The sequence below is a fragment of the Xenopus laevis genome, chromosome 2S, assembly GCF_017654675.1.
Source record: "Xenopus laevis strain J_2021 chromosome 2S, Xenopus_laevis_v10.1, whole genome shotgun sequence".
Taxonomy (NCBI): Eukaryota; Metazoa; Chordata; class Amphibia; order Anura; family Pipidae; genus Xenopus; species Xenopus laevis.
The window spans coordinates 130,358,884-130,377,038 of record NC_054374.1 but is presented as its reverse complement, the minus strand read 5'-3'; the positions used below and the strand labels follow the sequence as shown (position 1 = coordinate 130,377,038).

Genomic DNA, 18,155 nt, shown 5'->3' with positions numbered 1-18,155 from the left:
GGTCTGGTGGTGTAACTATAGAGGAAACAGACCCACAGTCACAGGGGCCCCACACTACAATGGGCAGGTGGAGGCAGGCCCGGACTGGCAATCTGTGGGTTCTGACAAATGCCGGAGGGGCTGCTGTATGGCTCCATAGAAAGTTACCATATAGTGGGCTGGTAGGAGGCTGTTTGGGCCTCTGAGTACTTGGAATGACATGGCCTATTTTGATTCCCAGTCCAGGCCTGGGTGGAGGATCTGGGGCAGCTGTGTGCCTGGGTCCTTCAGGGTGGGCTAGTCAACACTATTATGCCACAGTCATGGGGAAGTCACGTAGCCCCTGTGTGTGACTTACACTTTAGTGACCAGTAGCGTAACTAGATATTACTGGTAAACCACAGCAAATTATTTTTCAGGGCCCCAAAATGTCTAGAGGTTGACATGTTTTACTAATATTTATTGAAACTATATGAATTAGTGTCTCATGGGGCCCCTATACCTCCTGAGCCCCCTGCAGCCGCAGGGTCTGCTTCCTCTGTAGTTACACCCCTGCTAGTGACAACTGGGGCATTCAACGACAGCAAATCATCAGCACACTGGCACACGTGATTTCAAAGTGAGAACTTAAAGGAAAGCCCAACCTTTTAAAAACCCTTTTAATTTCAGTTTAGTTTCTGGCCCTGCTACTTGTCATTTATGTGTCCCAGTGTGTTTTTTTGGCTGACAATTCCGTCACTGTTTCTCCCATTGCGCCTATAAATGGAACCTTATCAGACGAGGCGTTTTACGGCTGGTACTAAAGTCAAGCACGAGCATTGTATGCAAGGTCCCTGCCCCACGTTACTGTTCACACTTCCGGCTCTCGAGCCAAAAGACAGTGAAGGACATGACCGCGCAGGTCACAAAGTCTCTCAGTTCCCTCCTCTTTAGTCGGAAAGACACGCCTACTTCCACTCTGACGTTCCTTTCCCAGAATAGATTTCTCGTCCAATTGAGAGACGCCGAACGCTAGAGCGACGTTAGAACTGGCTAATCACCATTGTAACACCGCCCCGTGACGTGTTTTTACGCGTAGTCAGCAGCCACCTTTTACCCGCCCCCAGAGCTACAGCCTCTTCAGTGCGCCTTCTGTGCTGCTGCTATTCTTCACTGCTGACGCCGCCATGTTAGGGGCTGTAGGACGTTGCTCTGCTGGGGCTCTGCGGGCTCTTAAACCGACATCAAGCCCAGTCCAGCTCGGGCAGAATCTTCTCAGATATTCCCCCGCAGCATTACACTCCCGTGAGTACCGAGCGAGCCCTTACTGGCTGTATGGGAGTGTGACCTAGTGGTGTCATTGAGCGGGCCTAGGCCTCACGCGCCGCCGGGCATTAATATGAAGCCAGTATGACGGTGGCCTGGAGGAGCAGATTATTCCTTCCCTTTAAGCGTTTGTACATTTGCGGCTGATTTGTGCGTGTTTGTCGGCTCCTCACTTGGCTGTCATAGGCCCGGCACTTCCACAGCCTTCCACCTGGCACGAACTGCCGCTTAGCTGTGTGTGTGTGTGTATATATATATATATATGTGTGTGTGTCTCTGCCGCCTGATACTGTGTGCGCGTCTTTACGATTTGTCGCCATTGATTGTGAAGGGCAAGGTCATGTCCGAGTGGCGCTTCATTAGCGCTGCTGCAGGGCTGGAGACAGTTAACGCGCATAATGACGCACTATCACCCCCACCCTCTTTTTTTTATTTTTTTTATTTATTTATTTTTTTGACTCAAAAGTTGTATCCAGGTCTAATGCATTTTCTGTATGTTCCAGGGAGAGACTATGCAGCGCAGACATCTGCAGCAGCCAAGCCTGGGACAGCATCGGGTCGCATTGTGGCGGTTATCGGCGCTGTTGTGGACGTCCAGTTTGATGAAGATCTCCCACCAATCCTGAATGCTCTGGAGGTGCAGGGCAGAGACACCAGACTTGTGCTGGAGGTTGCACAGCATTTGGGTAAGTCTTGTGAAACCTCTACTCTTCTCTACTGCCACTTCCGTGATGATTATCCCATTGACTTTCGTTCTTCTGAGTCTTCTGAAGCAACTTCTTGTTCTGAGAAGTAACCTTGACTCCTAATTATCGACCTTGTGATCCTGCGAGGGCTTGACGCCGTTGCTTTTCTTTCCTTCTAGGTGAGAACACTGTCCGTACAATTGCTATGGATGGCACAGAAGGTTTGGTCAGAGGGCAGAAAGTGCTTGATGCTGGGACACCAATCCGAATTCCTGTCGGTCCCGAGACCCTTGGAAGAATCATGAATGTCATTGGTGAACCCATTGATGAAAGAGGCCCTATTACCACAAAACAGTAAGTGGCAGTGTTTGGGTTTTTTCTGTCACTACATACATTCATCCTTTATAACTGGGGGGCATTTTTATACCATTTACTTCAGTCAAACTCCTTGCGTTGTGACAGTCAAATGTCTCCTTTCTTGCAGGTTTGCAGCCATCCATGCAGAAGCCCCAGAGTTTGTGGAGATGAGTGTTGAGCAGGAAATCTTGGTAACTGGCATTAAAGTTGTAGATCTGCTGGCACCCTATGCCAAAGGAGGAAAAATTGGTAATTTATTTTTATTTCAACCTTGGGTCAGTAGTGGTGTCCCTTTTGCCCTCAAACTTGACATCTAGAGACCGTCAAGGTGAAGTTCCCTGGGGCCTGTCCACTTTTATTATAAAATTGCTTAACTTTTTGCTCCCCTTTTTATTATATTAAAAAAAGCCTGCAAAAAGATGGTGGCACAATTCTGGGTAAAACGTATGTCTAGTAAATCGCCGAACTTGGGTGAATTTCACTTTTGTCTTTAAAGGAGTGTCACACTTAAATTGACACTGCCTGTTATAGAATGGCTAATTCTAAGCAACTATTTATTTGGCTTTTAGTTTCTGAATTATGTCTTCTGACACTTAGATTTCAAAAGGAAGGTCACAGTCCCAACATCTAAAAAATGCTCTGGAAGGCCTCTCCTACTTCTATTCTGATCGCTCTTTCAGTGTCTGGTTACTAGGGTAATTTGGAACCTAACAACCAGCTGCCAAAATTGCAAACTGGAGAGCTGAAGCTGAAAAAAAAAAAGATAAATAATGCAAACCACAAATAAATGAAAAACAAAAAAAATCACACTTTATTAGGTATGCACCGAATCCACTATTTTAGATACGGCCGAACCCCTGAATCCTTTACAAAAGATTCGGCTGAATACTGAAGCAAATCTTAATTTTTATATGCAAATTAGGGGTGGGAAGGGAAAACTTTTTTTTTTTTCTTCCTTGTTTTGTTACAAAAAGTCGTGCAATTTCCCTCCCAATTTGCCTATGCAGATTCGGTTCACCGGGCAGAAGGATTCGGCCGAATCCTGGATTCGGTGCATCCCTACTTTTTACATCACGCTGAGAGTTTAAGGTCATCAAGCCCTTTAATGGTTTAGAGAAAAATGTGCCTAAGTATTTCTTCTGATGGGTTGGCCTGTGTGAAACAGATCTTCAAGCTTTCCTTCTGTGATGATTTTTCACTTGACTTTCGTTCTTCTGAGTTATCTGAAGCAACATATGTAGTCTGAAAAGGAAGCCTCAAATAAAGGACACTTTTTAGACTTTATAAAAATAAATACATTAAATAAGTTGTCTGGTTTTTTTTTTTTTTTTGTTTTGTTTTTTTTTCCAGGTCTGTTTGGTGGTGCGGGAGTAGGTAAAACTGTGCTAATTATGGAGCTGATCAACAATGTAGCCAAAGCTCATGGTGGTTACTCTGTCTTTGCTGGAGTTGGAGAACGCACACGTGAAGGAAATGATTTGTATCATGAAATGATTGAATCTGGAGTCATCAACTTGAAGGATACAACCTCAAAGGTGAAGTGTTTGGAACACAACTTTATAAATATGACCTGACTCCTATTTAGAAAATCTGAAGTAATTTTAAATTTGCAAACGCTATATGGCTTCTAGGTATGGAAATGATAGCTGGAAATGGCTTACTCTTGATCTTTCTTTATACAGGTCGCACTGGTATATGGGCAGATGAATGAGCCCCCAGGTGCCAGAGCTCGTGTTGCTTTAACTGGTCTGACTGTTGCTGAATATTTCAGAGATCAAGAGGGACAAGATGTGTTGCTTTTCATTGACAACATTTTCAGGTTCACCCAGGCTGGTTCAGAGGTGAGAACTCTCACAGCATCAGTATTCACTTTTGGGCCTGTCTTTGATGGAATTCATTTTGGCGTGTTTAAATGCCACAAGAGGTATAGCAGTTATAAGTACCCAGAAAATCCTATCTGCACCCCTATTACATTGGAACCACCATACAAGAGCTTGTCTGTTGATCACATTAAAGGGGATGTAAAGTCAAAAAAATAAAATCCCACTTTTACTTTCTTTAATGAGCGAAATCTATCTCCAATATACTTAATTAAAAATGTATGCAATGAAATTCCCCCTTCATTTTGCTTGCTCTGACTGCTGAGGATAGGAAACTTCAGTCCCTTACTGCTTTGCAGGGAAACAATCATACTTTCAAACAGCGTAGAGATTTGTACCAGCAGACCCAGTGCAGTCTGTATATTCTGATTTATTCATCAGTCTTGCTGTATCTGCTTCTGGCAGAAATTTGACTTGTGCTGTTTTGATAATTTATAACTATCCCTAAGCTAAACCTCCCAACTGAAGCCCAGACCACACTGAGCATGTGCGTAATCTTGGTCTTTCAAAGATGTTTTAAAAAGTTACAAGATGGTGACCCCCTGCGGCCAATTTTGAAAGCATAAATAATTTATTCTGCTTCTGATGCAGTAAGTTTTAGTATACAAAATACAGCATTTCTAGCATTATTTTATTTTAACTTTAGTTCCCCTTTAAGCGCCAGCATATTTGCCTCAAAGCATACTGGGGTGGTTAATGCTCAGTTGTGAGGTCTGTTTTGGAAGGTTGGGGGGAAGGGGTTGTCACTATCTCAAGGTCTGTTTGAGGATATGGTTCTTTGAAACTTTATAGTTGACAACCCTAAATTATGCTGTATGTTCTTTATAGTCTATCCCTTTCTAGTTCTAGAGTACAAAATATCAAAGGCGATCATTAAATTGCATTTTTTACTTATTTTAAAGGTGTCTGCTCTGCTGGGACGTATCCCCTCAGCTGTCGGTTACCAGCCAACTCTGGCCACTGATATGGGTACCATGCAAGAGCGAATTACAACTACAAAGAAAGGGTCCATTACATCTGTGCAGGTAAGTCTTGCTTATTTGATGAACTCTCCTTTTGCATTGCCTGCAGTGATGAGTAAATTTGACTTTCGTTCTACTGACTTTTGCTGAAGCCAAATATTTGTATCTGAAAAGGCAGTAATGATCTTGTGGTTTCTGTAGACTTGACCATTTCCCTTCAACTAAAATGTCTTTTTCCCCTTTAAATTTTAGGCCATTTATGTCCCTGCTGATGACTTGACTGACCCAGCTCCTGCCACCACTTTTGCCCATTTGGACGCTACTACAGTGTTGTCTCGTGCTATTGCTGAACTGGGTATTTATCCCGCTGTGGATCCCCTAGATTCAACATCTCGTATCATGGATCCCAACATTGTTGGTCTGGAACATTATGATGTTGCTCGTGGTGTGCAAAAAATACTTCAGGTAATTAACAGCTAAATTTTAAAGAATCATGAAAAACTTGTACTGTTCGATCAATTTTTTTTTTTTTTTTTGTGTAGGACTATAAATCACTGCAGGATATCATTGCCATCTTGGGTATGGATGAGTTATCAGAGGAAGACAAACTGACTGTATCCCGTGCTCGTAAGATTCAGCGTTTCCTCTCCCAGCCTTTCCAAGTTGCAGAGGTTTTCACTGGCCATCTTGGTAAATTGGTCCCACTTAAAGATACCATCAAGGGATTCCAGCAGATCCTCCACGGTAAAGGATTTTTAAATGGAACAATTGAGACTACTGATATTTAGGAGTGATGTGCTTCTCACCGTTTCATAGTTTTGATTTTTACTTCCTGCTCTGCATATTCGATGCATTATCACTAAAGCAATTTTTGTGTCTATGTTGCCCTGTCCAAGGTTCAAAGATGTTTCGTTAAGGGTTGTTAATGAACGCTGTCAACTAACAGCAACTTGTGTGTATATTTGCTCCAAGAGCAGAGCATGGCTTAGGTTTGTGGCAATATCTTATGCCAACCTAATTGTCGGTCATAAGAATCTTTTCTCCTTCAGTTTAATAGGCTAGTCACTAAAGGGGTGTGACTCTTGTTTTCGGTCATCTAACTTCTAATTATTGAGGGAGATCTTTATACATTTAAGAAATGTCAGCATATGAACTAAAAATTTGTGTTAAAAAAACAAAAAATAAAACTTGCGTATATGTTTAAAATATGTATTCTTTTTCACAGGCGCCTATGATAATCTCCCAGAACAGGCTTTCTACATGGTAGGACCTATTGAAGAAGCTGTAACAAAGGCTGAAAAACTCGCAGAAGAGCACTCATAAAGACTTATTCCCACCTTTCTCATGCACTTCAACAAAACCTTCATCCTCAAAATAACACTTTATGCCTGTATCTGTCTTGAGTAATGTTGGCAAGTGTATTTAAAGTTTCCAATAAAACATCTGTGTAAAGACCAACTTGTGTGGCTGTTTCAACCTAAATTCAACCTAAATTGGGATTGTGTAATAAGAGGTGCAATGTCTGTACTGATTTGAGTCTATTTTATGAAGATAGGCTTGTGTTTCTAAAATGTGCCAGTCACACCTGAATAACAATGCTACTTTACTTTCAGTTGTGAACTTTTTCTTACCCCAGTTTAGCTTAAAAAAAATGCACCAGTCTGGGGATCTTTCAATTCTCCCTTGTGTTTTTGATAACTTCCTATTTTTCGATAACCACACGCAAACCTAGATGACAGTTTTGAGAAATAAGGATGGTGACTTGGCACTAGAAGTAAATCACCTGGACTGTTGATGGGAGTTGTGTAGAAGTGGCGCAGGGGTGAAAGACTGCCTTATGTCTAAAAGTGATGCACTAAAAAATTATTTTTAAAATATTTAGCTACATTAGAAGGTGCCTATAGGAACTATACTGATAGTACTAAGTAACTGTCACTTGATGTTCCTAAACCTGACCGTTTCTAATGCTAACAGACTTCTGCTGCACAAGTATGGCAGCCTCCTCATAGAGGAACATTGTGGTAAGGAATGTAATGTAAAAGCACCAGGCAAATACTTTAATGGCAAAATTATAAGTAGCATTCAAAGACCATTTTATGATAGATAATAAAAAGGTTATTTTCTGATGTTGGTATCCCTTTAAGAGGGGGGTTGTAACAATAACATCTAATCAGATGTTTGTGTTTTCACACAGCTGGCTAGTAAATGTTACCTTCATCCAGAATGTCGTCCTTGCAAGAGGGTCTAAACTAACCCAGAATAACTCCAGAAACGGCTAGTCAGCCCCAGGAAGATGGTCCTGTATTAAAGGAACAGTAAAGCTGGCCATAGACACAAAAGATCCGCTCATTTGGGGACATCGCCAAATGAGCGGATCTTTCCCCAATATGCCACTAATGGCATGGCTATATCGGGGGTAATTCAAACGTTAGGCCGAATGATCGAATTACGATACGCCAGTCGGTCAGTTAAAAATCAAACCTTCCCGATCAATATCATGGCCAGATATCGATCGGGAAGCCCCCATACACGGGCAGATAAGCTGTCAAATTGGTCCAAATGACAGATATCGGCCGATTTTATCCCGTGTATGGCCACCTTAACACCAAAAAAAGCTGCTGTGTAGCAATGGAGGGAAATTGAAAAAAGTCTGTCACAGGAAAGATGATGGATAGCCTATAACATCATTATGTTCTACAGAGCTTATCTGCTGTGTAACCAGAGCTTTTTCTCCTTTAAATGGCTGCCCCCATTGCTACACAGCAGCTTATTTATATAAACAATAGTAGTGTTTCTGAAGCAAACACACCAGTTTTACCAGTGCAGGGTAACAGTACATGATATTTGTATTCCTTTAAAAACATGTTTTAGCAGAGGAAATTCTCATTATATGGCAGGGTATTTCTAGCTGCTACTAGTTTCTGTGTCTTCACGCTAAAGGCAGGAGAGGGTACTGAACTGTACTTAATCCTGAACTAACCTGTTGGCAAACGGACATTCCCAGTTCCACCCAAGAAGATTGTGAGGAAGCAAATTAAATTCTGTGTAGGGACAAGCTTATTCTGTATTTTTTTCACTACTTGCCTCAATATTGAAATTTGGTCCAAAGTGACAGATCTGGCATTCACAGTTAAACTCCTGAACATGTCATATCTCCTACTCCAATTTGCAAGTAACCATTGACATTTTGGCACTAAAAATGCAGAAAAATACCAATAAATTTGCACATATAAATTTTTTAAAAAAAATTGACTGTCAATAGTGGTCAGACTAAGGGACGGTGGTTCCTCTGTGCAAGGCATGGCACTATTCGAGGGAAACGGGCCCTAAACCATTGTCACTTATTCATAAACAGCAATGCAGTAAATGGTTTCAGAGATACAGGCTGAGAATGAGACAATGGACAATGTTTCCAATACAAAAAACACATTACAGAACTTGCGGAGCATTTCGGCAGATGAATTCATAAAATCTTCATTTATTGAGTATTATTAAAAGAGTATATATCATATCAGTGACATATACCCCACGCTTGACGCGTTTCATGGTGTCTCGCCACTTCCTCAGAAGCATAAGGTATCAAACCCCTACACCAATTAATAAAGCATCACAAGCCCCACAAACTACACCCCATAAAAACATTAACCCCAATTGGGGATTTATACAACTGATAAGTTGACACATAACATTGTACAATCATGTTTTGCCATTCAATGGAGTTTATCTACATTATTGTGGAATATTACAAATTGTTACTATATTTATATTCTATTCAAGATATTAGTTATTTCCCTTACGTCCCCTACGGCAGCACCATGAGATTTATTTTGCTTTCCCTTACATGTAGGACAAGTGAGAAAAAAAGAGTTAATTCTCCCCACCCATAAATACCAGCTACTCACAACCCCCTCTAGTGTTTTTTTGTCCTACCTTCGTAGGCAGGTGAGTGTATTATCCGCGTAAAGGTGGATGCCATATTAACTAACTTTCTGGTTTTTTCCTAGGTTAAAGATGCCAGGTCCCTAGGGGACTTGAAGACCGTAGACTGCATTACCCAAGGGGTCTTTCAGTCGGAGGTGCGAGTGGCCTCTTAGGTTTTGCCGTCGCCGCAATAGACTGTGCAGCCGAGGGTTGCCCATAAACAAAATGGCGACGATAACCTATGACACGCAACTTAGAGTTGACGTGATTGGTTAAGAGATGTTTACACTGATGATGCGGATCAGGTGTGCTGAAGTTCGCACCAGAGAATCTTTAAAGCTAATCACGCTGTGTTCAGACGCTCCCCTTGTATAGGAGTGTGATCAGCCTGCTGCTTAGAAATTGCTGCCTGGGTTGCAGCCTCCTTATTCAGCACTAAGGTACAAGGTACTCTGTGGGCATGCTTTTTACCTAAGATTCCTTTATAATCTATGTGTAAATTTTCATGTTTTTTTCAGATGTCTACCCTAGCACAGGAAGTCAAAGCATCTGCAGTGTAGAGCATGTGACACACTTCTCCCAGATGACTATGGGAAAAGGTTTTATAAGGACTGTCTGTCATATCTGGCTCACAAGGATGTTGAAGCACTTCCTGAAGCTTCTTCTTCGTGATTAAGGAGTTTATAAAATCAACTATGAAGGATATGTTTAACCAGTTGCAACCTGGCCCAGTCCCTATTGCGGATGATATTGTGAATTCTCCTACAAGAGTTAATCCTATATCTTTAGACGGATCAACTCAGGATTCATCCTCGGATGAGGAAGAAATCTTAGCCTTGTTTCCGGTGGAAAGCACTGCGAAATTGATCAGGAGAGTAAGGTTAACGATGGAATCTCTGGAAAGCGAGGATTCGCAGGCAACCACTTCTCAGGTAGCTAAGAAATCTAAAAATTTTCCGGTTCACCCAGTCATGAAAGATTTAATGACTAGAGAGTGGAAAAATCCTGAAAAGCCTCCGTCTATAACAAAAAGACAAAAGCTTTTGTTTCCCATTCAGGAAGAGGAGATACAGTCCTGGGGGACTCCTCCGAAAGTAGATGTAGCCATTGCCAGACTGTCTAACAAAACACTCATTCCTGTGGAAGATGGTTCAGGATTAAAGGATCCTATGGATCGCAAGATGGAGTCCTTACTTAAAAGAGTTTATAATACGGGTACAGCTATTTGTAAGCCAGCCTTGGCAGCCTCGGCAGTGGCTAGATCAACCAGGCATTGGCTTAAACAATTCACGGAGGATATCAACAACAACATATCCCGTGAGGAGCTTCTGGAATCTCTGGAAAAGGTCAATATGGCAGTTGAGTTCTTGTGTGACTCATCCATTGAAAGTATTAAGCTAGCTGCTAAAACTATGGCTTTATCTACAGCATCCAGAAGAGCTTTATGGCTAAGAAGCTGGTCAGCTGATTCAGTATCCAAAAACAGCTTATGTGCCATGGCATTTGAACCAGGTCGTCTCTTTGGATCAGAGCTGGATAAACTTTTGGAATCTTTGTCAGGCTCTAAGAATAAGCGTCTTCCTCAGGAAAACCAATCAAATAGGAGCAAAAATTCCTTTTTCCGGAATAGAAGAACATCACCTAAAAGAGATAACTACTTTCAAAGAGACAGAAGAAGGAACGATACAAATTCCTTTCGGCCCAATAGAGCATTCAATTCTTCCAGAGGTGAGAGAGGATTTGGGAAAACCTTCCCACCAAAGAAAAGGCCATCCTTCTGACGTCAGAAGTTTACTGCCGGTAGGGGGCAGATTAATTTTTTTCTTTCCAGAATGGAAAGAAACCATTGCAGACGCATGGATACTCCAATTAATTGCAGAAGGCTACAGAATAGAATTTCTGAGTCTACCTCCTCAGAGGTTTATTCTTACTCCCTTAAATTCTCCAAACAAACAGCTGGCTCTCGAGCAGGCCATCACAGAATTTGTTTCAGCCAGAGTTCTCGAACCAGTGCCTCCACTGGAGATTCATCGAGGAACCTATTCAAAGGTCTTTTTAGTCCCCAAGCCAAATGGGACTTTCAGAACGATTGTAGACTTAAGACAAGTAAATCAGTTCATCCACAAGAAGACTTTTCGTATGGAAACCATCAAGTCGGTGATAAACATACTAGACAGAGGCGACTATATGGCTTCTTTGGATCTCAAAGATGCTTATCTGCATATTCCAATTTTTCATGCTCACAAGAAATTTCTTCGGATTGCTGTGTTCATCAAAGGAGTTCTGCACCATTATCAGTTCAGAGTTCTTCCTTTTGGGATAACAACGGCACCTCGGGTGTTCACCAAGGTTGTGACCTCGATAGCAGCGGTTCTAAGAGAAGAAGGGATAACTCTTATACCTTATCTAGACGACTGGCTGATTACAGCAGTGTCAGCAGCGCTGTTAAAGAAGCATTTAAACAGAACCATCGAGCTGCTTCAGTATCTAGGATGGATAATAAATTGGGACAAATCAACCCTAGAACCATCCAGAACAATACAATTTTTGGGACTCATCATCAAATCTGCGGAAATGAAGTTATATCTTCCCCAGGACAAGATTTACAGTTTGAGGGAAGCTGTTCAAGAGATAATCAGAAACCCTCTTTCGACAATCAGAGGCTTAATGAGAGTCCTAGGTTTCATGACGGCATCAATAGAGGCTGTCGCTTGGGCGAAGTTACACATGAGACCTTTACAAACAGAGATACTTATGAGATGGAATCGGAAAGTTTCCTCCATAGATATGAAGATATGTCTCAGCGCAGAGACACAATCCAGGTTGGAATGGTGGCTTCAGGAGAATCCCCTAGTACAGGGTCTATCTTTTCAACAGCCGGAATGGATAGTGCTAACTACGGATGCCTCTAAATGGGGATGGGGAGCCCATCTGAGCCATCTAACGGCACAGGGCATTGGGATCCAATGGAAAGCTCCATGTCCTCAAATTTCAGGGAATTGAGAGCGGTCTACAAAGCCATTATGAGTTTCCAAAGACAACTAAAAGGCAAAAGCATAAAGATTCTTTCAGACAATTCCACCACAGTGGCTTACTTGAACAAGCAGGGGGGGAACCAGAGTTCCCTTGTTGAATCAGGAGCTATTCAAGATCTTGAATTGGACAGAGAGACACAGTCCTCGTCTGATGGCGGTGCATATAAAGGAAAGGAGAATTTCATAGCGGATCATCTCAGCCGGAAAAAGATTGCTCCAGGGGAATGGTCCCTAGATCAACACATATTCTGGAGAATTACAGATCGATGGGGAATGCCAGAGATAGATCTCATGGCCAACAGGAAGAATCGCAAAACACAGAGGTTTTGCTCCTTAAACAGACTAGATCGTCCGGATTATATAGACGCCATGTCAATCAGGTGGAAATTCCAACTAGTTTACATCTTTCCCCCAATACCTATGATTCCCAAGGTTTTACAGAAGATCAGATTGGAGAGAGTGCAGACAATTCTCTTAACCCCATTTTGGCCTCGGAGGAGTTGGTTCTCTCTGTTAATGAGAATGTCCAGAGGACAGTATTGGATTCTCCCGCACTTTCCGAAGCTATTGACCCAGGGGCCTCTGGCATATCAGCATCTTGCGAGATTGAAGATGGCAGCTTGGAGACTGACAGGTCCATTTTAGAGTCGGAGGGACTCTCTAAAGAAGTAGTAGACATACTGATTCAATCCAGAAAAGCTTCTACTATCAAGTCCTATTCTAGAGTCTGGAAAAGATTCAGAGACTGGTGTAAGAGGAAACAGATTTTGGAGACTCAACCTTCTGTGCCGGTGTTGTTAAAATTTCTTCAAGAAGGTTTTGATAAAGGGTTATCGGTAAATACTATCAAAGCGCAGATCTCTGCTTTATCTGCTCTCCAAAATAGATCTTTGTCCACTCTACCGCTTCTTAAAAGATTTGTCAAGGCTATTTCAAAGATCAGGCCTAGACTCATTCAATCCTCTCCTACTTGGGACCTACCTCGGGTGTTGAAGAAATTATGTGAAGCACCTTATGAACCCCTGGAAAATATCTCCATTAAGTGTCTATCTTTCAAGACTTTATTTTTAGTAGCCATTACTTCAGCTAGAAGAGTCGGGGAAATCCAGGCTTTATCAATAAAGGAGCCTTACTTGACATTCCTTCCAGACCGGGTTGTCTTGAGAACCCTTCCTAATTTCAGACCTAAGGTTGTCAATACATATAATATCAATCAGGAGATTGTTCTACCAAATGTTCAGGAAGCCCAAGGCCACAGCTCTCAACTGGCCCTTTTGGATGTAGGCAGAATTCTGAAAGCCTACCTAAGGAGTACAGAAGAATTTAGATTATCTGAAAGTCTATTCATCAGTTTTTGCGGAAGAAATAAGGGGCTAAAGAGCTTGAGACCGTCATTAGCACGTTGGATTAGAGAGACTATCCAGACGGCCTACATTAAGGATAATCTCAATCCTCCATTCCCTGTCAAGGCACACTCTACTAGGAAAATTTCTGCTTCATGGGCAGAGGCAGCCAATGTATCCTTGGATCAGATATGTAGAGCGGCAACCTGGAGTAATCCAAATACTTTCATCCAGCACTACAGGGTAGACATCTCGGCTTCACAGGAAGCTTCCTATGGCAGTAGCATACTACAGAAGGCGATATGAAGATACCCTCCCTTGTTACTCGTTAACTCTCATGGTGCTGCCGTAGGGGACGTAAGGGAATAAGTAAATTTATACTTACCGTAATTTACTTTTCCCTTAGTCCCTTAGGCAGCAATAAATTACCCGCCCTAATAAAATACTTAAGCATCGGTCTGTGTGTCTTATTAAAAAAAAAAAAAAAACACTAGAGGGGGTTGTGAGTAGCTGGTATTTATGGGTGGGGAGAATTAACTCTTTTTTTCTCACTTGTCCTACATGTAAGGGAAAGCAAAATAAATCTCATGGTGCTGCCTAAGGGACTAAGGGAAAAGTAAATTACGGTAAGTATAAATTTACTTAATTAGTTACATAGTATTAATAAAATCTCAGTTCTACAATGTAGCAAGTTTAACCTTTCAGGCATATTTGTTTTTAGGTATATTTGGTTTTTTTGCAATAACATTGTGTAATAGCAATGTGTATTATATATATGAAATAACACTTACAAAGTGAATACCTTAATTTAAATTGTGAAACGTATTTGCACAATAAAGAAATGCAATAGTTGCAAAAGCAAGCAAGCTCCCACTCTCTATTAAGTCCACCATCATTTTCTGTGGTTTTTTCACAAATACTTCTAAACTCTGCCCAAAGGCGCATGGCTTTGGTTACAGAGACTAAAGCTACAGCAGGTTTACAAGCTGCTCCAGAGGACATGTATGGCTTTTTAAGTTCTGTTTCCATACGGCGCTCCATAGGATCCGCAATGTCATCAATTGGTAAAGCTGTCTAGCAACAGGAGCATCAACTGCTAGAGGAGAATCCCAAATCTCCAAGAGGTCATCAGAGAAAGGATACATTTTCTAAAACTTCTTTTCCGCTGGTATTCTCTTAGATATTTTATTCCACTGTAAATGAATAAGATCTTTGATTTCCTTATGGAGAGGAATAACAGGCTTTTTCTTTTTTAGAAAAGTGAAGTAAGGAAGATGGATGCTTTTCCATATCTTCAATATTCAGGGTATGTCTAATAGCCTTAAAGGAGAAGGAAAACTACGGAGGCATTTTAATGCCAATAGATTAGCTGCAATAGTGCAAGCTAGAATGCTATATTTATTCTGTAGAATGCTTTACCATACCTGAGTAAAAAGCTCTAGAAACTCTCTGTTTGTTTAGGATAGGAGCTGCAGTATTAATGTGGTGTGACATCACTTCCTGCCTGAGTCTCTCCCTGCTCTGGGCTCAGATTACAGTAGAGAAGGTAGGGGGGTGGGGAAGAGGAGCAAACTGAGCATGCTCTTGCCCAGGGCAATGAGGTTTAAGCTGAAGACAGGAATTCTGATACAGAAGCCCGTGAGTACACAATAGTTTTAACCTTTCCTTCTCCTTTAATTAATGGATATAAATGCTTTTGATCAAAGACAGAAGCTATATCATTATCCTTCTCTTCCTCCTCCTTCATCTTCACCAGAAAATACTTCTTCTAAAGGGATATCAATCAGGAGAAGTTGCTGATTGGAAGAGAGGTGGAAGTTGAAGGTAATACCATGGATTCAGAGGTTATACTACCTCTTGCATTAGGATTATTCATCTCTCATGATATATAATACGAAAAACAGGCTTCACAAACTCTCTTATCCCTCATAGCAGGGCTAGTACAAGTTTTACAACATCTCTCAGCTTCTTGTCTCTCATTTTTTCCTTGATGGTTCATCAGAAGGGGCAGACCCACTAGGAGAGAATAGAATAATCCATGTGTGATACTTGTCTCAGCCTGGCCAAACTGACAGTGGGTGTAAAACATCGCCTGCTATCGTCACAATGTAACGCGCCTTCACCATGTGTTCTGTGATCTGTTGATCGCTCCCTGTTTATCCAAAGAGAGTTTTTCTGTTTTCCTACCACATATCAGTGCCTTGGGTCATGACAGTGAGATCATTATCTCCCCGGTGAATCTGCCACTTGGGGAACTGTATTTTTCTTCGACCTACCAGTAGGTGTCACTGTTCCTTATGAGCAGCACTGTTTGGCCACAGCAACAGGGACCCCTGGTGGTAGGTCGGAGAACTTGCAGAGGTATCTAGGTTTGTTACTGGAGAGAGGGTCCCATAGTAATGCCCTGGCGTTGGGATTTTATTCTTTTAAAAATACATTATAAGAACAAATTGCAATTTTACAAACTGTACCATCTGTACAAATGTTTCTGTGTCTGACTCTGAAATGTGATTAGTAAAGGCTTTATTGCTTGGTCAATGTAAGTGATCTTTTCACTGCTGTCCACTGGTAGCCAGGGTGGTGGCTAGAGCTTTGGGTGGTGGTCGGGAAGCAAGGGACCAATTGGTGGCGGGATGGCCAAGAGCTGTATCTTGGGCACAGGATAATTTCACCCTCCATTGCTGGGAGTTATGTTTCATTAAAAGCCATGTTACAGGGCAACCCTTTCGAAATAAAAAGTAACAAAAGTGGTATAAAGGTGATACCTTTATTGGCTAACTAAGATAATCATAGCAAGCTTTCAGAGTATTTTAATTTCTTTTTAAAATGTAACATTTTCACTGTACAACAACTTTACCTGCAGTTACAGGCCACGAACCATCCTTCATATTGCAACATAATCGAAACAACATGGCAGCTCCTACACATATTATACATTAATGTATAGATACATACCTCTAACCATTTATTTACCACAATCGTTAAAAAGAATATGATAGGTTGCTTGCAGAATCGCTCAGGTACTATACAATGCATGGTTTGAGCAAGGTGGCCACATTCTATTCATCCAAAAAGTACCCAGGAATGCAACCATCAGCTATATGGCAACTTTTTGTGTTCTCCATCAGGCCCAGACTGGCAATCTGTGGATATTAGCAAATGCCAGAGGGACTGCTATAAGATGCCATAGACAGTCACTAAATAGTGGGCGACTGTTTGGGCCTCTGTGAACTTGAAATGCCAGGGCTTATTTCGAATCCCAGTCTAGGTTTCCAATATAAAGTGTAATGCCAGCATCTGCCATGTTATTAAAAAGTCCGAAAATCAGAAGCCTAAAATGTGTGTATATGAGTCCTGAGTTCCCAGATCTTTAGGTGCTGCCAAGCCCTTGGGTGCAATTGTGGGCTTGTGCTGTGGATTTAAAGAGAAAAGATTGTGAATGAAAACTGGTTTAGTAAAATGCAAATGTTGGTTTTTGTCTGAGCTTGTGAGAGAGGAGAGAGAAGCAGAGGCCACGAAAGAGCACAGACAGTTTTGTTTGAGATGTGGGAAGCATTTGTATGTTTTAGAGAATCTAGAAGCTGAGTGGCAATGGGGATGAGACTGTAAAGAGGTGAAGCTCCTATTCCCAGGAGCACCTTGCAGCTGATAAGGAGAGCTAATGTGTCATTTGTCTGCCTTCCTCCAGGCAGAAGGTGAGCAGCTGGGAAAGTGCAGTCAGGATGAAATAAAAGCAAAGCTTATGAAAGGTAAGTTCACTTGTGGGCTGGATGCTTCATTTAACCCTTTTGGCTGACTAACTATATTAGAAATATTTTTAGAATATATTAGAATATATTTTTTTGCACAGCCTATTTATTTACCCAGTTTTTATTTTAAGAAAAAGACTGCATTTGGCCTGGCCCCCCCCCCCTCGGGGAGTTAAGGACACAGATATATTGGGGCAGATTCACTAAAGGGCGAATATTGCCAGCAAACACTAAGCACACTTTGCCAGATGAAAATCCGTTACCACTACGCTAATTCACTAAAACGCTGGGTGCTGAATGATGGCGAATTATTTTCACTAGAGTTACTTCGGCAGTGCGAGCGTTTCAAATTGAAATTACGCTTGCAATCGCTTCTGCCTAGCGAACTTCGTTAGTTCTCTTATGCTTAGGTCAATTTGAATAGGGCGGGCACATTAAAGTCCGGACGGACGTCTTTATTAGAGATGTTGGTGAAAATGCTTGAAGTATGTATGTATGTATGTATATTTTTATTTGTATAGCGCTCCTCAAGGGCAAAGCACTGTACAGCAAAACAATAAATTAGAAGTAACAAACAAGGGGTCATTGAAATAAAAAGTAACAATAAGTGCATTATTTAAACTACAATTCACGTAAATATAAAATATAATTACAATACAGATTAAGTGCTCAGTGTCAAGGAAACAAAAGGCTGGAGGACCCTACCCTGTAGGGCTTACAGTCTTAATGGGAGGGTAACAGACCGACGCAATTTTACGTTTTTCAGGGAACCAGAAAAAAAAGTGGAAAATGTAAAATCAGGGAAATGTATTCTGCATAATATATAGGTGAGGCCACAAAACAACAATGTGAAATGAGGGGAAACTTAAAATCAGGGGATGTAAAATTGAGGTTCCACTGTAACAAAGAAAACAACTACCATAATTTATCATATTTTA

General features: G+C 41.5%; 1 protein-coding gene and 3 non-coding genes across 4 annotated transcripts; all 4 read left to right on the top strand.

Moving 5' to 3' along the window:
- The first annotated feature begins 1,117 nt into the window (after window positions 1-1,117).
- Window positions 1,118-6,624, top strand: atp5f1b.S (ATP synthase F1 subunit beta S homeolog). The gene is given in 10 exon segments (NM_001086657.1): window positions 1,118-1,263; window positions 1,788-1,970; window positions 2,150-2,324; window positions 2,455-2,576; window positions 3,678-3,862; window positions 4,010-4,168; window positions 5,110-5,232; window positions 5,422-5,634; window positions 5,712-5,913; window positions 6,395-6,624. Coding segments are annotated over 10 exon segments (1,578 nt in total). The 5' UTR covers window positions 1,118-1,145; the 3' UTR covers window positions 6,493-6,624.
- LOC121400850 lies at window positions 2,007-2,078 on the top strand. Its single transcript, XR_005965973.1, has one exon. It is a non-coding gene; the product is annotated as a small nucleolar RNA SNORD59 (small nucleolar RNA).
- LOC121400851 lies at window positions 3,506-3,578 on the top strand. Its single transcript, XR_005965974.1, has one exon. It is a non-coding gene; the product is annotated as a small nucleolar RNA SNORD59 (small nucleolar RNA).
- LOC121400852 lies at window positions 5,272-5,344 on the top strand. The gene has a single exon (XR_005965975.1). It is a non-coding gene; the product is annotated as a small nucleolar RNA SNORD59 (small nucleolar RNA).
- Window positions 6,625-18,155: the final 11,531 nt, after the last annotated feature.